Raw genomic sequence first — 26067 nt, 5'->3', positions numbered from 1 at the left:
AGCATGAATATTGTGATAACGAATCAATCATGGAATAAACACACCAACGATAAATAGTTTTTATTTCGTTCCTTGGCCGGAGAGCTCTACGTTACAAAATTGCACACCGATTCGCTAAACCGCATAACATATTTAATCGAAAGGTGGGTCAGTTGTTTAGCAGGGACGACTCATTTCAGCTGCCCCTCATAACGATAGGATTTTTGCTGCTCTCGTCCAAAGCGGACTCTCGAAAAGTGCAGCGGAGCCATGCGCTTATAAATCCTAACTACCTACTAACTAAGGTGGCGATCGTACCCCGGTGATGCCTTCTTGATGCGAAAGTGCGAGATAAATTAAGCGGTTTAATGGCACAAGATTTATATTTATGGGCTCTGGAGCTGCCAGTAGTGGTAGTTAAACATCCAAACTTCGACCGGGGCAGCTAAACTGTCCAAAGCTACCGATTAACGGCAGCTCTCTTTTTTTTTTTTGGTTTGGTACATTTTTCCCCCAACTGATTGTTGCTCTTAGTTTGCTCGTTGGTTAATTTTATTTGCCCCAGCCATGCATAGATAGCTTATTTTCCACTCTGATTTGAGGTTATGGTTTACTTTCCTGAAATCGAATTGAAATGAAACGAAATAGCAGTAGGTATAGGAAAGGTATCGCACTCTCATTAGAGGCGGTGCTAGTAGCTTGGTCGAATCTGAGTCATCACTGCCGTTTCAGTCGGTTCGTCGGTTAGTGATTTGCGGTGCGGGTCATTTGTTACGTGATGGACGATAACGTGATCGTGCTATGTCTGTAGAAAAAGCACATTTGCTACGGAAGGTTTATTAGGCGCTATGTTTCAGAGTTAAGGCAGAAACACAATACAGCGTCGGTCGTCGCGTCACGTCAGCGGTCAACGCTGTCGATAAGTACTAAAACGCGGACGCGACGCACCCGCCGATTTTTGCATCACAATTTAGCGTCAAGAGACATCTAAGATGTCTCTTGACGCTGAATTGTGATGCAAAAATCGTCGGGTGCGTCGCGTCCGCGTTTTATTACTTATCGACAGCGTTGACCGCTGACGTGACGCGACGACCGACGCTGTATTGTGTTTCTGCCTTTATATGTCATTAAGCCGCAGAATGATTTTTTGAATCGCTAAAGTTAAAATTATAGTCAAAGCCCGATGAATTCCACTAGAAAAAAAATTATTGGTTACAACTGATTAAAGGCTGCCACACAATACAGCGTCGATCGTCGCGTCGCGTTGACATTTAATTTTGAGGATGCCATTTTCCGTTTGAGTCGCCACAATGGTGCGTCGCGTCAGCGAAGGCATTGTACTAAAACGCAAAACTTGTTCTAAACGGCAGCGTTTTCGAGCGTCGACGTTTTGGTTTTGAAAAATATCAAAATTTAAGCGCGTCAGCATGGGTTTGAACTAATCGTATTTGATATTTTTCGTCAAAGATTGACACAAACAGATTCAAAAATCATATCATCGTTATTTTATCTCTTCGATGATACACATTTGTTGAAAAACGTCATTGAAATTTATTTTTAACATTATAATGATAATGATGAAATTACATATAAAGCGTTTTTAAGAAATATTAACTTGATTTGTATGTTCCCGTTTTTTTTAAATAAAAATAAATTAAACATTTTGCGTTGGAGTTTGCGAGTTTTCTCTCAATATTTCCCTGTCAGCCCTGTCAGTGGACGCTATATTGTGGTGCAAAAATTGTAGAGTGCGTCGCGTTAGCGTTTTAGTACACAACGACGGCGTTGACAGCTGACGTGACGCGACGGACGACGCGGTATTGTGTGGCTGCCTTAATACTACTCTTTGTGAATCAATAAATGGGGTTCCAAGGTCCTGAGAGCCTGAAAGGGATTACAATCTTATACGCAAGACCAGACATAATATTCTTTAATCGCCTTTTGTTCCGATAGCTGGTAAAATTACTAAGTTCACCTCAGATCGAATTCTATGCCTGTGATAGTATATTCAAATAGGTTCACTGTATTTGGTTATTTTCGACGACATAACGACTTAATCCAATAGAGTGAGATTTAGAGAGCAGGAAACATTGTATTTTAACCTCCCAAAGCTGTTCGCGAAATGTTTTTTCAGTCAATATGTTTTGGGAGGTTATCTGTAGTAAGATTCGAATGGAAAAAGTCCATGAAACAATTTTTTTTAGCCATTCATTTTGGTAAAAAATCGATTTATTACCAGTAGGTACCAATACTTGTAGTATAAAAAGGCCGATAGAAAAGGAATAGTTCGTCTGAGGATAGTACAAAGTTACTCTAAAAATAATAAAGGGGATGAATAACGGAAAGCGTTAAAATTCTAGAAAAAAGAATTCAAAAAACTAAAAATATTTGATCTATGTAGGTACTTAACGGGTGTTAAATAAAAAATGAGAATTTTTTCAATAACATATAAAAAAATTGTTTTTTTTCATCGATTTCAGTATTTTTTATTAATAACATAATGTATTTCCTTCAAAAAAATGTCAGTGAATGTTTGAGTAAGGGCCGTGGTCTGATGTTCGACGCAACTTTGTCGCGATGCTCTCACAAGAACGTTGTACGGCACTTACGTCCATTTTCCGGATACATTTCCGGATTCTTGTAGTCAGTTGCTTCGTGTCCTTGGCCCTCCAATTGTTATTACACACTAGGGCACTGAGTGAGCCAAAGAAATCCTCTATTGGGCGGCATTGGGGCAAGTTTGTTGGGTTACGATCTTTCGGCACGAACGGTATCTTTTTCTCCTCAAGGTGCGCCAGCCAGCCAGAACAAATGACGTCCCGCGGTATTTTTGGTCATCCACCGACACTGTGATTTAACCGTCTCAATCTGCTCCTCCGTGTACTCCGGCGACCTCGTCTTCTTCCTGCAGACGATTCCTTCCATATTGAGGGTACGATGGATCAATACGTGGGAGCAGCCATATTTCCGACCGGCGTCACGCAGGCTGGTTGCGTCCTTGTTGTCAAACAGCTTCTTTAACGATGTCTTCCTCTGCTTCGTCATCATCGTCACCGGACGACCACTTCCGACCTTCCGCTCTACGTTCAGGGAACCCAGGATACGATATACCGTACTGGCAGGTACATTTTCTTCCTTAAAATGTGCCACCGTGAACTTTTTTCCTTGCTGGAAATGCGTTTCGCGAAGCACGTGCTGTTATGACGCCATCTTTGCTTTGACTAAATTCAAACTAGCAAAACCAAACGCGTCTACTGTTTCTAGGGAGCCTAAAGAGCAATTTTCTTGGAGAAAGAAAATTTTACGCTCTTTATTTGAGTTACTGAAAGGTATTGAAAACATTCTCATTTTATATTTAACACCCGTTAAGTGCTAAAGCTTCACCACTAAGGTAAAAAGTGTATTCGAACTTATTAAACACACTGTATATTAGCGTAATTGCAAGCAACAAGTTTCCATCAACAATGCACAATTAGGAAAAAAGTTTATAAACCGCGAAGAAATTCAATATCTTCCATACTTTTCTTCAGTGAAAATGGCGGTAAAATCGATTGGAAATAGTTTCAGATGCCTCACGAGCTTGCAAACAGAGATATACTGCCTTTTTAACCCCTAGTTCTCCTATATATAAACAATCCAGAAAAAACACTGATTTAAACTATAAAATTTTGAACCAAAAATATTCAAGGAAACGAATGATAGCTATTTGAGCAGCCACACGCTTTGAAAGATGGAATTATGGCTGATTCTACCCTCAATTTCCCTATATTTTTCAATTAATTATAAAAACAGTGAGTTTGGACTTGAACATTTTGAACCAAATGAGGCCTATCTTGAGTGATTTTTTTTTTTTTTTTTTTTTTTGAGAAATCGAATGGAGGCTATTTGAGCCACAGCGGGCATCGAAAAATGGAATTATGACTGTTTCATCCTCAATTCCTCTACAGTTTTTCGAAAAAATGCATGTTCGGACTTGAAAATTTAGAACCAAAAAAGACTTATCTTGTGTAATTCTTTTCGAGGAATCGAATGGAGGCTATTTGAGCCACCGCACGCATCAGACCTGACAATTTTGGAGCAAATGAGACTTATCTAGTATGAATTTTTCTAAAAAATCGAATGAAGGCTATTTGAGCCACCGCACGCATCCGAAAATGGAGCTATGGCAAATTTCCCCTCAATTCCCCTATATTTTTTAATTATTTCGGACCATCACACGCTTTCGTAAATGGAGCTATGGCTGTTTTTACCCTCAATTCCCCTACATTTCTAATTAATTTAGAAAAAAAAACCATGTTAGGACCTTTAGGAATTTTTAACCAAATGAGAATTATCTTGTGTGATTTTTCCGAGAAATCGAATGAAAGCTATTTCAGCCCCATCACGCATGGGAAACTGAAGTTATGGCTATTTTACCCTAAATTTCCCAATATTTCTCAATTAATTCAGAAAAAAGCTGGTTCGGATTGGAAATGTTTTGAACAAATGAAACCTATCTTGTGTGATTTTTTCTAAGGAATCGAATGAAAGTTATTTGAGCCATCACACGCATAAAAAAACGGAGTTTTGGCTGTTTAACCTTGACTTCCCCAATAATTTTCAAATATTTCAGAAAAATTCATGCTCGGACTAGAAAATTTTGAACCAAATGAGACTTATCTTGTGTGATTTTTTCCGAAGAATCAAATGAAGGCTATTTGAGCCACCGCACGCATCGGACTTGACAATTGGAGCAAATGAGACTTATTTAGTAAGGTTTTTTTCTTCTAAAAAATCGAATGAAGGGAAGGCTATTTGAACTACCGCACGCATCGGAAAATGGAGTTATGGCAAATTTCTCCTCAATTCCCCTACATTTTTTTTTTTAAATATTGCAAAAAAGCATGCTCGGACTTCAAAATTTTGAACCAGATAAGACATATCAAATGTTTTTTTTTTTAGAAATCAAAAGAAAGCTATTTGAGCCATCGCACGCTTCAGGAAATGGAGCTATGGCTGTGTTTACCCTCAATTCCGCTACATTTTTCAATTAATTCAGAAAAAAAACATGTTAGGACTTAAAAATTTCGAACCAAACAAGACTTATCTTATGTGATTTTTTTCGAAGAATCGAATGAAAGCTATTTCAGCCGAAACACGCATCGGTAACTGGAGGTACTGGAGGCTACTTTACCCTCCATTTCCCAACATTTTTCAATTACATCAGAAAAAGCTTGTTCGGACTGGAAATCGGTATCGAATTTTGAATACGGCGAATGCGCTAACATCACTGTTTCGCGCTCAAAGTTTGACAGCTCCAAAAGCTCCCAGAAAAAAAAAATATTATTTTGTTTTCTTGATTTCTCGAAAACCAATAATCCTTCCGATAACTTTTTGCAATCAAAATGTAAGTCTTCGAACGTACTATTTCACTCCGCATTTGTTTACATTCGGCGCATTCGCCCTTTTCAATTTCAATTTCATTACCGAATTGTTTGAGACTAATCTTGTGTGGAAACCGAATGATGGCTATTTGAGTCACCGCATGTTTCGGAGAATGGAGTAATCCGAACAAACTTTTCTGAACTATATTAAAAATGTTGGGAAATTGCCTCCATATTTCTCGAGATAAATCACACAAGATTGGTCTGTTTTTTTCCAAAATATTCAAGTTCGAATTTACTTTTTTTATAATTTATTGAAAAAATATATCGATTCCTCGGAAAAAAACACACAAGATTGGTCTGTTTTTGTTCTAGGGGAGAATGAGGATACTTGATCCCTGGGGATACTTGATTCCTTAGCTTTATCTCGAAACTGGAATGTCTTACAAAGATCAACTGTTCTAGAAAAATGTGCCAAAACGAGCAAAATAACAATGCTTGTAGTTTAAAAAATTTTAACAAAATAATTGTTTGAGTAATTGAACTTTGTTTGAAAAATTTCACAAAATGTAACTTGAAGATCTTTTTTCATCACTTTAAAATGTTCCGCACATGGGAAAATTATGAAAAAAATATTTGTTCCAATGTATCAATCGTTCGAGCGTAAAATGAACTTCATTATGCCATATTTTCATAGCAATGGAAAACTCTCAACTTTTTTCAGAAAAAGTTTTCTAAAATGTTGATTATGGGTACAATTGATCCCCTAGAGTTGGGTATAATTGATCCCCCTTTCAAACGGCATATTCTTCTTCTGAATTGATCGTTATGATTGCTGATTTCGAAATTACTAATATTTATCCAAAAACTAATATTTATCAAACAATTATCTGAAGAAAAGAGCAAAAATAATTATTTTTTTTCTTAATTATAAAAAATAGCGCCTTTAAGTATGCAATGTTATTAGCGTTGAGACAAAGTTATAGAATTTTCTTCTTATGTCTGCTATAAATTGTGAAATGAGAACAAACATGACCAAAATAGTCAATTAACAATCTATCTTGGGGTTTTGTTTGATTTTTATACAAGGATTATGGCTTCCTGAATAAAAGATCAAGTCTCCTTCAATAGGGGATCAAGTCTCCCCTAACTTCAGAAAAATCGCAATTTTTTTACTCCCACGAAAATGCTTCTAGTTCATCAACGGGTTTAAGTATCGTTCTAATTTTTGGAGCATAGAAACTTGAAGTTACAAGCTGTCAGAAAATGTCAAAGACGGCGAGTTGCTAAATTTTTCCAAAAATATATGGTGAAAATAAGAAAAGGGGATCAAGTATCCCCACTCTCCCCTATACTTTATATTCCCAACCAGTGTTTTTGTGGATTGTTTACAAATTATAGGGGAATTTGGGGTTTAAAAGACACTATATTTAGTATATTTTTCATAGATATGTTCCGTGTAAGAGGGAAGATATTAAAATTCTTCGCGGTTTATACACTTTATTCCCCATTGCGCAATGGAGAAGTGTCCTTTTACATTATTTTTCAGCAAATAAATTCACTAAAAACTGCAAATTGAAATTTACCTATGGAGCAAAGTGCCAGAAAGCTGTAATTATGTAGTACCAAATTTTTGATGCAGTTTGCTCAACACTTAAAAACCTAATGTAAAAAAGTATGTTCTTCAAATCCAAACAGCCGGAACTTTCAATTCCATGATATGAATTTCACCAAATAACTTGTATCGAGATTGAATTAGTTAATCATTTATCAACTCTACGTTTTGGAATTTTGAGCTACGTATTGAAATGTAGCGCTTTGCTGTGTGTTTGCCTAAGTTTATCCCGAGCACATGGTTTTTTGTTTTTTCTTTCTTTTTTTTTGTTTCGATTATAGTCGTTTTACCATATTTATGGCATTCTCGACTTTATCAACTTTGCAGTTGGCGGATCGTTATTGAAAAACTTATCCGGTACAACTGTGTTCGATGTTTACTCTTGTGCTCGAACTCGCGGACATCGGCTCAGGAGACAACAGACTTGCCAACTGAGCTATATCACAAGCCCTTTTTTCTTTCAAATTGTTCATTTTTAATTGAATTTTAATAAGATGAAAAATTTAAAAAGCAAGTCAGTTGATAAGGTTATATGAAATACTTTTAATTTTTTTTTATCGAGATTATTAATTCAATGATTTTTTTTTGAGCGACTGTTATTGCAACACTAAATAACATTTTCTCCAGTCGCATAACATATTTTGGATGACCAACACTGATTCAAACTAGGTATAAGGAACGATTTCACATTTTACACATGAATGTATGTGATATGTGTGTGATATGATGTGATATAGATTTATCATAAATGTGTCAACACAGCAAACAAACCATATTTAGAATTTGAGGAAGAATTTTAGATTTTGTAGAAGTCTTGAAGGCATTTATTAACCCTAATCCACTCTTGAATGTGAATATGACACTATTGAAAATTTGGCGGTTTGTAACTTTTTTCGTGTGAATAAATTCTTCTGGGACCCTTAATGAATTCTTGAAATCATTAGTTTTGCATCAACCCTGAAAGCCCAGACAAGAAAAAACTCCCTAATCAGACCTTTAGTGTCAATTGGACACTCCTTGATAGAAATTGCTATATCTCTCTATATTCTATACCGATTTATACAAAATTCATAGTTTTGAAAACATCTAAATGCAACTCAAATATATTTTTCAGACAATATTCAGCTACAACATTTCAGTTTTCAATTATTCAAAGTCTGTGAAATAAATTAAAAAAAAAACATTTATTTTAATACTAGCTGATTTTACCCGGCCTTGCTCGGGTTCACAATAGATATTAATCAAAATGAGTCGTTTGATTTTTCGAAATGTTGGAAACTTTATATTCATCATTTTAAGAAGTTGGGCCCATGTTTGGCCACGTAAGTTTTGTAAGTCTTTTAACAGTTTTTATTGAGATTATTCACTGTGTTTATCGATTTAATTTTTTTAGAAGAAGCTCATAGTTTTAAGGATTATGAATTGAATTTAAAAATAATTTCCTTCTTCTCTATCACAAAGAACTTTAATGTCTTTTGGAGACTATCCCAGTTTTCAAGATGTATGATCTCCCTGTACAATGGTATATTTAAGTTTTATTTAATTAAAAATTTCTAAAAACACTTCCGAACCTTGTTGAACCATGTTAGTCTCATTTGGCATGTTTTCAATTGTATGTGTGCTTTTTTCGCTTTTTTTATTTAACACTGTTTTTCTTAAATGTTGAAAGTTGCACTAAAAGTTTCTTGGAGTTATCGAAAAGAAATCATCTCTGAATCGAAATAACCATTTAAATGTTATGGAAATGGTCTTATTTGAGTTCCATTAATTATTTTGAAGAGTGATCAATGTTAAAATTCTTTGAAATCATTTGTTTGTACTCGCAGTACCAAACGGTTTTTTTCAAAATTGGATGGTAGATTGGTAAATTGGCCAATGAAATGTATAAAACTAAAAACCTCAGCTTGTATTATCTAATCAATTTTCCAATTCCCCATTTAGATTCCCCGGCGGCTATCAAAGCGTTGAAATTGCAGCCTTCAACATATAACTTTGAATCTAATGATTTTTTCTTTTTCTATAAGGAATATGAAAAATTTGAAAATGGGTGGTTAAAAGCTGGAGTTCATGAAAATCGGTTCATTAGTTTTTCAGCATTCAGTCCAAATAGTTATTCAGCTGAAGAAGCCAATTCACTGTTGACTGTTCAGTTCACTGTATATCCTTGCCCCCCCAAAGCCCCCCAGCGGGGCGGTAGGCAGCACATTGAAAATCACTTCAGTTTTAGTCAATATATTCTTTACAGGATAGTTGTATTTTTCAATACAAAATGTAGGCTCATTATTGCATCCAAATATCTCGTACCGGTACCACGTGTTTTGAACAGTAGACGAAAAAAACACCCGCCAAAATTTTACTTTTCAAATCTTTGATGCTCAGCAAGCTTTGATTTGCTTTCCAGTCCACGTGAACTCTTGATGGTGGTTTCTAATGCCCGGCCCATGGTGATGGTGAAAACAACCCCGCCAAAGGGAAAAAAATGGTTCTGAAAAATGGGTGCCATGACTTTTGGTTTGTGGGAAAAAAACGAAAGTTCTATGGGAGGGTCCCTTTTCTAAGGTGGGAGGGGCTCGAAACTATTACTAAAACCTTCCCATGGTCCAAACACATAACTGTACCAAATTTCAGGCTAATCGGTTAAGTGGTGTGGATTTGTATAAGGTGCATACAAACATATATAGTCCAACTCATCTTTATATATTAGACTAGCTGATTTACCCGGCCTTGCTCGGGCTCACATTAAATATAAATCAAAATGAATCGTTTATCTTTTCGAAATTTCGGAAATTTTAAAGTTTTTAATGAGATTATTCACTGTGTTAGTCATTTTCATGTTATTCAAAACTTTATAGTTATGAGGTTTTAATTATAAGAAATTCAAAACCATTCCCCTTGAATGCTAGTTTAACCTTGCACGGAAATCATTTTTTACAGCCGTCATTTTTTAGATTGGGCAGGTTAAACAATTTTTTTTTATTTTTTCCATCCCCTATCTAATTAAAATCTCTTCTGCAGATTATTCCACTTTTCAAGATAGATGACCTCCATGTACAATAGTATATTTAAGTTTTATTTACTTAGAAATTTCTTAAAAGACCTCCGAACTTTGTTGAACCATATTGAAAACTCACTTTGCATGTTTTCAGTTGTATGTGTGCAATTTTTCGCTTTTTAATTTCACACTGTTTTATCATTAACCTACCTTAAATGTTGAAAGTTCCACTATTAGTTTTTTTAAGTTTTCGAAAACAACTCATCTCTGAACCGAAATCCATTACAATGTTGTGAAAAAGGTTTTATTTGAGTTCTGTTTAATTTTTTTTTTCTTGGGCACAAACATCCAATTAACTAATTATTAATTATTGTTTTGAAGAGTAATCAATGTTAAAATTCTAAGATATCATTTGTTTGAATTCGCAATAGTAAACAGTTTTACAAAAAGTTTTCTCAAATTTGGATTGTACAATCGACCTCATTGGTCATCAATGATAACTCAAAAGTTAGAAATTGGTCAATAAAATTTAATTGTTTAAAACTCAGAACCTCAGATTTAATTATCTAATAATTTAACTAATCAATTTTCTTATCCCCCGTTTAAATTCCTCGATGGCTATCGAAGCGTTGAAACTGCAGCCTTGGACTTATAACTTTGAATATCATAAATTTTTCTTTCTCTAAGAGGTATTCTAAAAATATGGAAATGGTTGGCTCTTAAAAACAGGGATTTATGAAAATCGGTTCATTTCAGCACTCAGTCGAAATAGTTATTCAGCTGAAGAAGTCAATTTACTGTTCACTGTTCAATTCACTGTTCAGTTCACTGTATATTCTTGTAGACTCTCAAAGCCCCGCAGCGGCGGTAGGGAGCACTTTGAAAACCATTTCAATTCTAGTCAGTATATTCCTAACAGGTTAGTTATATTTTTCAATGCAAAATGTAGGCTCATTATTGTATCCGAATATCTCGTACCGGTACCACGTGCTTTGAACAGTAGAAGGAAAAAAACCCGCCAAATTTTTCCCCTATCAAATCTTTTATGCTCAGCAAGCTTTGATTTGCTATCCAGTACACGTGAACTCTGGGTGGTCGTTTCTTATGCCCAGCCAAGGGGGTGGTGAAAACAACCCCGCCAAAGGAAACGAAAATCGGTCGACAAAATGGATGTCATGACTTTTGGTTCGTGTGAAAAAAACCAAAAGTTGTATGGGAGGGTCCCTTTTCTTAGGTGGGAGGGGCTCAAAACTATTACTAAAACCTTACCATAATCCAAACACATCACTGTACCAAATTTCAGGCTGATCGGTTAAGCGGTGTGAATTTGTATAAGGTGCATACAAACAAACATATATAGTCCATCTCATCTTTATATATTAGAAGATTTATCATACTTTTGTTAAATATCGGAGCGCTGATGTAATTACATCACTATAATTGCGAAAATCTTACGTTAATATACTCAAAATCCAGTGCACAGTTGAATTTAAGTGTTAGAAAATCTAAGAAATTGTCTATTGTTAAAAAGTTCAAAATAATGCTACCTTTAAAAATTTTCTAAAAATTCTTTGTTTTGAATTGTGGAAATCTAAAGATCCAAAAATAAGCCTCATTATGTCAACTTTCCATTCCATTTTTCAATATTTATGTAGTGTCACTCAAGCAATTTTGGCGGTTAATTGATTGAAAAGTACGGTTTTACAATAGTTTTTTTTTACATTTTTTGTGATCAAGATCTTAAAAAAATCTGAAAATATAAACCTACCCTTGTGCGCAACATATAGCTTCAGCTTTCTCGGACACTTAGTGATTTTTTTTGAGGATCCGTAGCTGATCTACAGTCTTTTTTCCGAAGCATGTTTTTCGGATTTTTTCTTGGACTTTAAATAACGGAAAATTGAAGTGTTGTTGCTGAATATTTTCTGAAAAATATATTTGAGTTACATTACTAGGTAATAAATTTTGTATAATCGGTTGAGAAACAAGACAGATATAGCGGTTTTAGTCAGAAGAATCAAATTGACACTCCAGAGTTAACGGGTAAAAATTTCAGGGAATGAGGGTTAAGGGCGTTTTGAACGCTAATATTTATTTTAGTTATGTATCATTATATTTTCTTACAATATCAGACGGCGTTTGAATTGTTTCTTGGTAAGATTAACAGTTATAAGCCCTCTACTCTACATAACAGGCGTCGGGAAAACGCTGGAATAGTCTTCGCTTGATCACAGAATATTCATTTTCAATATTCATCTTTTCAAGACATATCCTGTTTATAACGATGATCAAATTCATGGACAAGTATATCGATTTCCATTAAGAAGGCTGGATATTGCAATACAACACATCATTCAAGGATTCACGTCTTCACAGAACAACGGGCAGAAAAATTCAAGCCCCTTTAAAAATGTTTGTTTTTCAATTTCTATCGATTTTTTTTTTAATTATACGGATGACCTCCAAAATCATTTTAGCATAATTTTAACATAAGCTTTAACTAACACACAACACTCGAAACCCCCTAGTTGAACACACATGGTTTTAAGGAGAAAAATGGTTTTTCGTTATGAAACTATCAGTCACAGTAGGATTCTGCTAATTCAATTTGGCAGCACAAATCAAATTACTTCAGGCACATTCAAATAGGTGTAGCTTAATTAATTGGACAATTTATCACAATCATCGTCCCATCTGCACAGCGCACCGTCTAGAGAGGTCGACATCTGATAGGTGAGAAACGTACACTTTCGAAAACGTACCTCAAGACAAACGGTACAATCATAATCGTCCGACTGTCTCTAACGAGTGCAGCCGGAGCATAATTAATCAACCCTCGGCGCGGTGCTCTCATTACTATCCTATTATTAAATTCGAACGAACCAAAGGAAAGAGAACGACTAAACCGAATCATAATGTGCTGCTGCCTGTACCGAAAAAAATCAACTTAACGATCCGCTTCATACCTTCAATGAGTAAAAAAAAAACTAGTGCTCTCCATTAAAGCACTGCCGTCGAATCAAGCGAAAATCACATCCATCCCCCATTCCATCCCATAACACAACACATCGAGGAGCGATCGTCTCCGTGAGCGATGGGATGAGAAAATCCTTACAACGCACCACAGCAAAACAACTGCTGAACTGGCATCAAACGCCAAACGAGCAAACGAATCAAGCAAAAAATGCCAGATAATAATAATGAAAATAAACACAAATAGGGTACACCAATTATCGAATGGACTTATAACAAGCTCCTAATAATATATAATAAATAAAGTAAACACATCCACCACTACCGAAATGGAAGCGCTGGATGGAAGCTCGCAAGTGCGGAGAAAATTCCATAAAACAACGATCGATACGCCACCACGACTACAAACAAGAAGCTACGGAATGGAAAGTACATTAGCACGGACAAAAGCTAAACGAGACTCTGCCATTCAACGTACAGGCTCAATTGTGGCACCCTGGCTGACAACCACACTACACGAGAGGAAGCGAGAAAGACTGCGAGCGATCGGGACAGGGCGATCTCCATAAACATTTAATTGGCTTTTCCCCCTCCGCCTGTCGCTGGCACGGACAATTTCAGGATGGAAAACGAGAAAATTATGGTGCAGACCAAACGGAGACATGCATTGTTGAAGCTTTATGCGAGCTTTTCGATACCTGCCTCTGCCTGTGGTTTCATCGCGACCAAACCACGCCTACTGAGTACGGAAGGCGCTAGACCAACACAAGCGGAGGACGAATGGGGTACAAGTGTTGGTGTTTGCACAGCACTCGCACACAACGACCCGGGACTTGTTTAGCGTTCGTCCGACGCAAAGTGGGCTGCGGATAGGTTGTGGAAAGTCACCCTACCAGTTTTCATTCCGTGTTCAGCTTTCGTTGAGCGAAGTACGCCAGTCAGCCTGTACGCGCCTTCTACAGAACCGTGTGTGTTCGTTGTCTAACCTTCCAACCAAGTCTTCTTCTTGCGTTTGCGTCGTTGTTGCGCCATTGATTCCTCGTGAACCCGTGCTCCGTGTGATTTCCGTGTGCTACGTCGTTACTAAACGGATACTTAAAGTTATTAAATAATTGTGTACGGCAAAAGTGTGTTGTTCGCTTTGTGATCGACGCGAAGACAGAGAGCCCATTTGTCTAATCAGTGTTTAACCGATGATTGATGAGCACGCAATCACGTGTTCGGTGAAAGTATAATCGTCGATTTAGTTGAGGGCAGTTGTTTGGGAAAACTTAAGTGAGCCATCAGCGCTAGAAGTGTTCCAAGTGGGTGCTGAGTGACGTTAGCTCAGTCGAAAATTTTATGTAATACCCGGTGTTTGTTAAAGTTGCAAAAATTTCGACCTACAGAATGCCGACGCTTCAACCGCGGATAGGATTTAGTATTGACTCTATAGTGGGGAACAGTACCCCGAAGTCTCCGCCGCATGCGATGACTAAGGTTGAGGGACCCCAGCGGTCTCCAAGCCCCCAGTCATACTCGGTGCGGTTAAACAGACTTCAAAGTCTATCACCACCCCACAACTACAGCATAACTAGGCTCCCGGAATCTCCTCAGAGTATTGAATCGCAGACCCGTTTGGAACCTCACCATACGACCAGTCCAGCCTTGCAAGCGCGATTGACACCTGATGAGCACCATACAGCGAAACGACCCCGAAGCCATTCACCACCTTCCTCGCCCACTGGGCCGACGATGCCTTCGATGGCAGGACCTGGCCCCATTGTTGTCCCTGGCCTTCCCGCCGGACTGATACGACCGTTTCCGGTTAGTCCACCGCAGCAGCCACCGTCGCAGAATCCCGACATCAAAACCCTGCCACCGTTCATCCACACTCCCGAAATGGTTCAAGCCGCCCACAACCAACACTTCCTGGCGGCCCAATTCCAAGCCGCGGCCCTAGCACATGCGCAAGCTGGACAACCATTCCCGCCGCATCCGGCCGCCGCTCATCTACACAATCCTAATCTTCCACCGCGGGACAGCTATCCTCTGTACCCCTGGCTGCTGAGTCGACATGGCCGTGGAGTGTTCCCGATCGGATTCCCTGGCAGTAAGTAATACTTTGTTAACCTATTAAAGACCTCTTACTGGCGCCAATTGATCACCATTGATCTGTTCGGAAACATTGAACCCCCAAGATAGAGAGTAATTGAATAGACCATAACATTGGACAGGCCTGCGTCGGGAGATTGACGACCCATTAAAGCTGGTTAATTTTTATTTCCTCCACAAATTCCAACTCAGCACTCGATGTCCCGGTATCGCCACCGGATGATAGCAACCGACATTTTTTTAATGGCCTCTTTAACAAATTAATCGGTTTTCGGTTCCGCGTCTCGCGGGCCGTTTGGTTCTGTCTGTCATCCATGTGGGTCGATTATTAATTGCTCAATTTCGGCCCGGGAACTTGTTTCACGCCAAATTCTTCTCGCCCTGTGGCAGCCACCACTTCTGCCGTTGAGCCGAAAATATCAAACAACAAGATACGAAACAACAAACCAAAAGAACTAACAAATCTCTCGATTTGTGTCTGCCAGCCGAGCAACTTGCCAGTTCTCATCAGCCGGTGTCGTGGTAGAACCATATTTCTCACCATAGACGGATTTTTGTTTGGGAGATCACGCTGTGCGGGCCCGACGGGACCCGGGATTGGGACACGGGCGGTGTGTTTAAGTAGCCTATTGTTGTTGGGTTCTTTAGAAAGGAATAAAATTTTTGTTTGAACTGCCTTTTGTAAGTCATCTTGCACCTATTTCTTCGGCTCAGTGTTCTCACTCTCGGGAGGTTTCTATTCTCGGTTCTGAGCTGGCTGTCCAGCCGAGCCTCCAGGGGCCCGAATTCGAACCGTTGATGATGATTTGGTGCTTAATTGGAAACTGATCAACGGTTTCCTGGGGAGTGAGCCAAGCTCGAAAGGAGTGTGTATATCATCTCATTTTCCACTCTTCCACATCACATCGTTGTTCCTTGATTTCCGCCCAGGCCATAAAACAGCTTGATTGTGTAGATTTCTGGGAAAATGGTTTGTTTTTATGAGATTCCACCTTTCCCGGGGCACGACTTCTCGTTTTTTTGGTCGTGGTTTTCGGGAGAGATTTGGACTCGGGATGATTTTAACGATGCCTACACGGTTTCTAGACCGAGATTTTATTCTTCTTCCTCTGCTTCCCCCGCGATGGAGAGCTAATAGCACCCGCAGTTGCTCTCGAGCGCGGTCGTTAATTCACGGACCAAATTAGATCCAATTCCGAGCTGACATTTATGAGCCGTCGCAAGCTATTGTTGAGCTTATAGCCGTCGGGGAGCTTTAATTGCCGGTGAGCATTTTTATTCGTACAACTGGAAATTATGGGACACGCGTGTGCTTATCGTAATAGTCGCTTAGCAAGAGCATGCTCGTAATGATGAATAGGTTGTAGGGTGAGTTAGAAGCGAACGAGTTGCGTTTGTTTTCATGAAAAAAAACGTGGGAGTTCTACGAATGTGGATCCTCGAAGGTAAAAGGGGTTTGAACTGAAAAGTCCCTTTTTGGACCAAAAATTGACACGATTAAATTTACCGATCAAACAATCCAACCTGCCAAAACTAGCCGTGTTTTGAACGAGGGCTAACTATAGGAACTAAGAAAGGGCCAATATAAGGGACACTACGTTGTTTTCTCAAGTAATATAAAGCTCCAACGCCAAGCATATTTTCACTGCATTTTATCACTTCTCGTGAAAATGAACGTGGAAAATTCTTGTTTTGTAAATTACTCAACTCAACGTGACACAACTAGCGTGTGTGACATGGTAGAATCAATTGAGAATGGTTGAAAGATAAAATTCCAGCGCGACTCTTTTCCCAGACAGATTCCACCGGGTTTTACCACCAAATTTTGACCTTGCGAAGGAATCGAAATAAAATCAGTTGTAGGCGGTTTTGAACAACAAGACAAGTTAGGTTATCATCTTTCAACAATTTTCCATCGATTACACCATATAGTAAAACCTAGTTTAGTTGCGTTGTTTAGTTATTGACCAAACAAGATTTTTTACGTTAATTTTCACGAGGAGTGTAAATAGGCCTTTCAACGAAGGAATCAATTGTTTACCATTATCGATATTTCATGAAACAGCTCATCAGATAAATTTTCATTTGATTTTTTGTTAAGTTTTGTTCCTCACCATACAAAGATAAATTTTTGAAAATCGATCCAAACTTGGTCCATTTTAAAGTAAAACTGACACAACAAACTGGAATACTTTGTTTTGGTTGAGTTCGTATCGTCAATTCAAATATGAGGCTACCCACCGTTTTATTCTGGTTGAATATTTCCGAAGCAGACCTTTTTTTTACAGTAGTTTATATAAAAAAATAGTACTACCACAAAATCTTTTGAAATGAACTCTTCCAAAAGACTTTGCGCAATAAATGTGAAAATTTCAACATCAAGACTAAAATTAAAAGTTGATGACCGTAGCCATACATTTATGACTTACACAGAATCTGGCACATGATTTATAAAACGAGTACACTGTACTTCTTTAGTTGAGAGTAGGTTGCAAAATTAAAAAAAAACTCCCCTGTGGTCCTCACAAAATGCGGGACATCAACTCACGTCTCTTCATAAATCAGTTATCAGAATTTCCAAATTTCGTAGGCACTTGAGAATTCTAAGGTAGAAACTCCCGGATTGCAACATCAGTTCAGCAATTTTGAATAAGAAATATCGAACGAACTCATCAATTGTAGAAGTAGAAAGAGTGTTTCCTCTTGTAGCGGATCAATAAACGATGTCAACAGCTGAAGGTGTATGAAATCAACGGAGAATCGGGTCGGGCACAAACAAAGGAACATGTAATGATTTATCACTATGCTTTATCTTATTCAATAAAAATCAACAATTTTACCATAGCAAAATGCATAAACTCTTAAAACTCTATTACTCACCGCGGCGGAGCGAAAAAAAACACGTGCGATACCAACCGACCATCGCCTACTTCTTTTTTTTTTTTTGACAGTAGTTTTTAACCCAGAAATCTATTCCAGTCCATCATGTTCGGTCTCGATTTTGAATTAGGCAGGTACACGAGATTCAAATTTTGTTGTTTAAAAATGATGCTCATAGTTTTCAATTCGGTCCGGTAAAAACCGGGCCAGTTACTGTGTATACGATAAGAAAACAGTTTTCTTGCAGATAGGAATATGGTCCTGTTTGTCTCGTGATTATACATTCGTTGACGTTAGGTCAGCAATCCATAACATTGCGATCGTTTAAGATTTGTTACAGTTTGATTGTTTGAATATCCAAATGTGGATGCGTGTTGAGGAAACAATAGAGCCGTGAACCGACTGCAACCGCAACCTGAACATCGAAATCCTAGAGCCATTAAAGTTTACCTTTCAAACGGCAAGGCCATCCTGCGGCGGCTATTAAACAGCAAATTAAGTTAAACAGTCCACTATTAAGTGCAACCGAACGTTCAAATTAACCCCGCATACGTTTCATAACATAACCGCACCTCGCGGCTCCGCCTACTGGTGCTGCTGTTTGCCTATTAGCCGGGCGATTTCTACCAGCAACGGTTCTGCTGCCGCGCCGCCAAGTAATTAACTCCTGTGCCTTTTCTCGGAGCTGTTGCTCGGTGTTGATGGTGTCGTCGTTGTCGACGATGTCTTTCCTTCGCGTGTTCTCCGCGTGTGAGTCAACGCGCTAATTTCTGTCGCCCGTCGCAGCTCTCCTCATTCCCAGGTTCCAGCTTTGTTGTTGTTGTTGTTCTGTTGCTTGTTGAGCAAAACGAACAGTGGAAAGTTAATTAAAAGTGCGAAAGTCTCGCGTAAAATCTGCATCCCAGCCTACTACGCCTGGGTCTGATACGAACCTTTCAACGATGACGATGAGACCGGGAGCAGCCTGTTAGTGTGTCATAAAAGCCCATTTATCGCTAATTTATCACTTGCTCGGGCATTTTCGATCGATCGATGATTAACACCCTTCTGAGGAGCCACTGTCCCCTCACTACTACTGTTGCTGTTTCGCTAGATTTGGCCCAATATCGAATGAATCAAGCATTTTTGGATGGTGTTGGCATCCCCCGGATGGATCCAAGGTAGACCAGAATTTATACGTGTTTTTAACGACCTAACCGAACGATAATTTATGACTTTTCCACACAGCCATACGAAATCATTTCTGATCCTGTGCCCTTAGCGAACTGCACTCTCTCTTGCTTCCTTTCAATTTGTGTAGCTCTCTTACTGTGCTAAAGAGGTGGATGGTGGGGTGTAGCTTCTGTTACATCTTGAGGCTCCGATTTTGAGTCCAGACCAAACGAATTGTTGTTAATGCTCAAGAATTTTAAGTACGCAATTACCTGCGAAACGACGTAATTGCGTCACGTCGTCGCCAAATTAGGCAAGCCTCAGTGTCCTGAGCAGGCCCTTATTTGTTGTTCACAAGATGTACCTTCGAAGGTACCAACCAACAGCAGCCAGAGTATGATGATGAAGATCGCGTGATTGGCAGCGCTTTTGCGCCCAACTCCCGGAGATTCTCCAGCTCTTCCCATTTTTCTTTGCGTCCATCATAAGCTTGTTAGTAAATTATCACATCGCGCAAAAAGTAAACTCATAAACATTAGGACATAATGGAGGCAAGCGTAGAAAATCGTGAAGATGTGATTATACCCTCACTGGATGCGCTCGACTCTCGCTCGCTCTTCACAATCGGATTCGATCTGATCTCGCCTGGTTCTCTGTGGTCCGAAGGAACGAACGAACAGGGAGAAGCGACGACGACGGTGAAAGACGCGATGAACCGCGAGAAAGAATGCAGCAGAAATTTGCACCGCGTAGCCAAGGGGTGTTCAAATTACCTGGATGGTGTTTCTCCTTCGGTATTCCACGACCTTTGCTCGTCTGCCGCGAAAAAACTCCTAACCTAGCTGGCTGATGACCAACTGTGTTTGGTGGATCTGCTCCGTGTTGGATTCTTTGGACCGAAGGGTTATGTCGAGCTGAACCGGCGATGCCGGGGTGTGTTATTATCCAGCGCGCATGCGAAATCAGACCTTTCTCACTCCGTGACTTCCTTCGTCGTAGCAGAGCGAAAAGAGCCTCGGGCGCTCGAAACGGAATAACCCTGCTAAACCACACACACAAAAAAAGACTGAACTGAACAGCTCATCTCCGCAGGGCTCACAGCAGATTTAACAATTCATAACATATTTGACTGCCAGCATAAATTATATGATTTAGTATTTTAATTTAGGAGATCTTACACGAAATGACGAGCCTAACAAGGCGCGCGATGAAAAGGTCTGCCACAGATTGTGGAGGTTCGGAAACCGAAACGGTGGGAAGAAAATATTTAAAACAACTCAGAATCACCTCTTGGCGATGATATAAATTAATAAGATTTTATATATGAGCGGTTTGCTGCTTCCCATTTTTTCTGTGCCATTCTTGAAGGTGCAGGCAAAAAGCTTCGGACTTGTGTAGTACGCGACTGATCCGACGCTTCTGACTTGCGAACTTGACGGTGCTGTGAAAAATCAAACTGTTGATTCGCGCTGATATTCGATCTTTTTTTTTTTAAACAATAACCTATCCAATTCGTTCCCTAATTACTCTTTAATATCCGGCTCGAAGGACCAACTGCTGACGTTGATTACCAAACTGATGTACACTTGTCCGATGTGTGCATGCAATTCTGTCAAACTACCGGCACACATTATCAAACTGATTGACTGCCGACTGACCGATGGATAATTTTATGCGTTTTTAATTGCATCTCTAATGTCCATGTACGGACGTTCGCAAGTCAAGCCAACAGACCGTAGCAGAATCAATCATTTTTCCATGCTGCCAGTAGTGCGAGTGGCAAATGTTTATTTTCTCGTAATTAACCTGACATGTTTTGTATACACAGCAGTAACAACAGCAACATCGTCGGCAGCGAAAGAAGGCATGCGATAGTCGCCCGAGCTTGTCTACACAAGTAGGTAGTTGGTTCGGTAAGCGCGTGCGGAACTGCTTGCTATTCTTGGCGGCCGCCCATCACTGGATGGTGGTGCCGGTTTCTGCCACCCACGCTGAGATTGCGAACTGCACTCTTCTCGCACATCGACTCAACAACCGGATCCGATGGACGCACATTTCTCGTTTAACGCCTGACAGTTGTCAGATCACAATTTCAAATGAACCGCTGCTAAAACGTTCGCAGTTGTCACCATCGCACACATCGCGAAACCATTCTTGGAAAATGCATAATTAAAAGTTGCCTATTACTTCAATCCAATTGACATGTTCCCCACACTAACAACCCTACCCTACCCTCACCCAAAATCTAGTCACACGCACGAACTATTTTACAGCCAACCAATTTCACACGCCCAAAAGCTGCCGGTGGAATTTTAATGGCTTCCATAAAAAAAACACACCATCGCTCAAAGCGCCAAAATCCAAATGTGTACCTTTACAAGCATACACACATGATTTCGAACAAACGTAATTGAATTGAATTATCTATCCAAACGAAATGAACTGTTTGCGCCTAGTTGGTTCATCAACCAACAGCGCCGTGTTTGCCACTTTTCTGCGACCCCCTTCCTCGCATTTTTTTGTAACCGGCTCGAAGGACCAACAAACAATCATGATCCCGGACCGAAGCAAAAAGTAAACGGCAGAACACAACTCAACAGCGCTACCATCGTCATCGCCGCGGGAAAACTACCGCCCCCATAAACTCGTTTTCCACACAATATGTAGGTAGGTACTTACTGGATACAAGAGTTGGTGAACGACGGGACCCCTATGCGAGCAGCTCGTTCAGAAGTGTGACGAGTGGCACTTCCAGCGTGCTTTCCGACCACAACAAATCGAGGCAGATGCGCTGGTGATAATTTTAATTGAATTAACATTTGCCGAGCTTTGCGGGCTCTATTATTTACTTTCTGCAACGGTCGTTGTGGGCAGAGCTGCCAGGTGTCCTGATTTATCAGGATTTGTCCTGATTTTCGAGAGACTGTCCTGATTTTTCAAAAACCCTTGAGTTGTCCTGATTTTTGAAAATTTGTTCTCAAAATGTTCTGATTTGTCCTGATTTTCATAAAAACCTCGTAAATATGATCGAATTTGTAGTTAAACTATGAGAAAATCGAATAAATAGGTTATAAAATAGTTAATCCCATTTAACAGATGGTAATTTTCGGTTCAGCTGATATTTAAATAGTGTTTTTCGATATGAACTACCGGCCAGCCAACAAGCTGCATGTTGTTGTTGCATAAATCAAGGCACATGTATTGCGCCTTTATTTATGCAACCTAAGCAGAAATCCTTATAATTTACATGAATCAAGAGATGTCCTGATAAATCCTGATTTTTAACTTCGAGTTGTCCTGATTTTTGACGAAACCACCTGGCAACCCTGGTTGTGGGGCTTTGGCTTCCATGTTTTGCTGATGAGTATCAACTTAATTTGAAACAAATTAGCAACAGTGTTGTCTTGTCAACTTTGAACTTTCGCGGTTATTTGGTTAATTATTATTTATTGTGGAGTAGGTTTTAGGAGTTCTACATTGACAATTGTTTTAGATTATTGAAAATTCGTATTTAAAAAAAATAGTACACGGTTCTTGAATACCTAAATTTTAAAATTCGAATAAAAAAAGTAGAAGACCTCTTGGTTTGCAGTGAATGTTTGCTAAAGCCCTCTCTTACGGCAGAAAAAATTGTATGCCCTAAAGAAGCAACTACAAGAAAAACTACAACTCAATACATATACAGTTGTCCGGGTACATAGCAAACACCATGGTTGCTTGCACTTACATCAACTTAAGCTTCGAAGCTGATGAGGCGCGTTCGCTGGAAAACCGAAGGCAGGCGAAGCGTTGAAACACAGTGGAACTATAATATATTTCGCTTAATGATATATAATTATTTAATTACCGGGGAGCCTCAAGTCTGTTGAACCCCTCGCCTCGAGGAAAGGGAGTTTGCGCATGAACATCACCTTCGAATGTTCGCCGCTAGCAACTTTTACATTGTTTTCACCATGTTTTTCCGTCTTCAAGTCAGTTTTCCACCGCAAACTCTCGCTAAGCTATTTTGCTAAGCATTTGAAAATAATTGTTTTCCGACCGCGACGGCATATCCTAGGGGTTTTATTATGAACATATCTATTGGGCAGAAATAGTTCGATTCAACTAACTTTTTTATTTTATTTTATTTCTCTTTCAGACTACCTCATCCCGTTCCGTAAATCCAAACGGGTCCGGACTGCCTTTTCTCCTTCGCAACTGCTGAAATTGGAGCACGCCTTCGAGAGCAATCACTACGTGGTGGGCGCCGAACGTAAACAGCTGGCCCAAAACCTCAACCTATCGGAAACTCAGGTAACTATCCGCTCAAATACCACCAACCACGCTTCAACAATGTTTCCTATCGCCCCCATCAGTCACCTATTAGTGTGTCAAACCAGCCGGGAAAAGTTCCCCTTGCTCAAATTTGACCGTCACGTAAACTGGATCCAATTACTTACAAACGTAGAGCATCGGAATCCAATTTAGCGCTGATAATTATGATGTTTACTTGACGTTCGACACTTTCTGGAAAATTATGATACCTCACTCGGTTTGACGCATGGTATGAGACGCCCCGAAGCGTGAACGCGTCGTTTTGTTCACTTCGTTGACAAACGACATTTCTCTGGCAAATTTTAACGCACCTTGTTCTACCATCTGCCACCCATTAAAATCCAAATTAGACTTTCCATCGCACCAATTTGATGAACCGGTACTGATAAACGACTCAAACGATTGTAATAATAGACCGGATTCCGGTTATGATTTTTACGGCTTGTAATTTCCCGTGCCGAAATTTATTGTCCCGAGCTGTCGTTGATGCCATATTTCCAGATTTCATCACGTTCCTCCTCCTTTCTTACCAAAAGTTTGGAAAGATGGCGGCACCGATAAATCAAAACACACAGAGCTGGTACCGAAATTTAACCGAGGGGAAAATTTCCACCACTTTATAACACAAACAGTATTCTACCCGAGAATTGTTGTTTTTTTCGACTTCGACAACGACTGTTAGTTAGCCTTCACCCCCCAACAGACTGCTGATGAAGCGATAGGAAATTTTCAACCCCTCCCAAAAAAAAAATTGATAAAAACAACCCTAATGCCGCAATTGCTAAAGATTTCGTTCCTTGGTCTCTCCTCTAGGTCAAGGTGTGGTTCCAGAACCGCCGCACCAAGCACAAGCGCATGCAACAGGAGGAGGGCAAACCGGGCGAGCCGAGCGACAAGAACCGCTCCACGTCCAGCCCGATATCCGGCGGAAGCTGCCCGGACGAGGAGGAAGACGACGAGGACGAGTTCATCGATATGGATGACTGTCCGAGCGACGAGGAGAACATGTACCACAACGCGTGAACTTCCTCCGCACCGTCCGTCCGTCGGGATCGGAAGGGTCAACACCTGCCAACTAGCTTGTAGTAGCAGAACAACCTAGCGATAGTTTACAGTGTAAAACTAAAAGCTGTGCCAAATCGGAGAACCTTATCGGATTTTTAAGCTTCCGTTCCGTAGAAGAAAGGGAATAGCAGCCGCTGCCATCTGCCGGATAAAGTTTAAAACAGTATAAACAGAGAGGGCATTCAGGAGCCGCGCAATTATACCAGTGATTGTTTTTAGCTGTTAGGACTTGTTTTGTCGATTTATAAATATTATACCTTGATAGTGAGACCACCAGAGACAGAGATTTTATTTTATTGCATAGTTTTAGAGAGGCAGTGCGCGACTTGGAAACAATTTTTCCATCTAGAATCGGCATCTAAAGAAAACAAAAACAAAAACCGGTAGAAAATTCCACAAAAGACAGTCGAACAAAGCGAAACCATGTGCATGTGTGAATGTATGTATAGATAGGAAATCTGTATTAAATGTGTATATAATGAGGTGTACTTAATAGCTATATAATAACAGGAGGCTTAAATTGACTGTAATTTAATTTCCATTTTTGCTCATTTCGTTCAACAACGATCTGGTATTCCTTTTTCGCAACTCCCCGAATGAAAGGTGTGCACAGGAAGAAATGTCGAGCGTAGAAGCCGCAGTATGGCTGGATCAGAATCGTTCCTCTCTAAAGGGAAAAACCAAGACGACCAAGTCGTTAAGAAGGAATCGCACATCACCGGACAGGAAATAGTGGTTATTGGAGATGGCGATCGGTCGTCGGATTTTTCTTTTTTTTCTCTACATTATTTCGAACAACTCGCGCGGAAAGATCACACAGATCACGTTGATGATGATGGATGTAGATTTAAGTTGATCGTGTAAGTGGCGAGTAGTAATGATGTATAAATGGATATCGTTTGTAAAGCAATTACTAAAATCTGATTTCGATATCGGGTTGAAACAAAGGCAAACTAAACTACTTCAAATTACTATAGTAAACAATAAAGTAAAATAGCAGTATTAAAATGAACACTAAAGACATATGAGTTTTTAATTGTGACTAGATGACAGCAACCGAGTTGATTGACAGCTGGCTCAACTGGACCCGTGAATAAAGGGATTCTTTTTTCAAGAATTTGTTTGAAATAAACTACACCTTGTATTCTTTTTTACCCCATAACTGGGTCTGAGTTTTTGAGTTTTTAAGCAAGCGCTTCTGGTGGTATTCCTTTTAAAAAAATATCTTTATCCGTTTCATCTTCTGAGGAAGGATCAACGACAACGACCCGCTCCGAACTGGCCCTAAATCAGTAGGATGACTTATTGTAATGCAAATAAGAAAAATCCATAGTTTTGGATGAGACGGACCATCCCCTTGGAATGGAAGCCCCCAATTGTGTTTTTTTTTCCAAAATCAGCTATTTTAGTTTTTGAATGACTTAGAACCTGTAGAAACTACAGATGAGAGTGAACACGAAATTATTGCCGCACCGAAAATGTCATGCCATTTCTCTTATAATGTTTAGAATGAAACCAAAATTTTAGGGTAGTTTCATACATATTTAGGTATATTTTCTTCAAAAATCAAAAGAAAAGTTAATCGATGGAGCCTTGAGTGTAAAGTTGAACGCATTTTCGCTCGATGCCCTCCATCAAAG

At 39.4% G+C, this 26067-nt stretch overlaps 1 protein-coding gene across 1 annotated transcript; it reads left to right on the top strand.

Annotated features, from left to right (window-relative positions):
- Positions 1-13840: 13840 nt before the first annotated feature.
- On the top strand, positions 13841-25446 carry LOC129744125 (homeotic protein empty spiracles-like). Its single transcript, XM_055736553.1, has 3 exons — positions 13841-15014; positions 23187-23341; positions 24176-25446. Exons 1-3 carry the CDS (start codon positions 14312-14314, stop codon positions 24383-24385), a joined length of 1068 nt encoding a protein of 355 aa, XP_055592528.1. The 5' UTR covers positions 13841-14311; the 3' UTR covers positions 24386-25446.
- The last annotated feature ends 621 nt before the right edge of the window (positions 25447-26067 follow it).

The sequence above is a fragment of the Uranotaenia lowii genome, chromosome 1, assembly GCF_029784155.1.
Source record: "Uranotaenia lowii strain MFRU-FL chromosome 1, ASM2978415v1, whole genome shotgun sequence".
Taxonomy (NCBI): domain Eukaryota; kingdom Metazoa; phylum Arthropoda; class Insecta; order Diptera; family Culicidae; genus Uranotaenia; species Uranotaenia lowii.
The sequence above is the reverse complement of the archived record's forward strand: the minus strand, read 5'-3'. Positions and strand labels throughout refer to the sequence as shown.

Bases quoted from the DNA above. Each gene is read 5' to 3' on its own strand.
- LOC129744125 (XM_055736553.1), top strand. From the start codon at position 14,312: ATGCCGACGCTTCAACCGCGGATAGGATTTAGTATTGACTCTATAGTG. The intron at 15,015-23,186 runs GTAAGTAATACT...TTTCTCTTTCAG, and splicing joins CCCGATCGGATTCCCTGGCA to ACTACCTCATCCCGTTCCGT. The intron at 23,342-24,175 runs GTAACTATCCGC...TCTCTCCTCTAG, and splicing joins TCAACCTATCGGAAACTCAG to GTCAAGGTGTGGTTCCAGAA.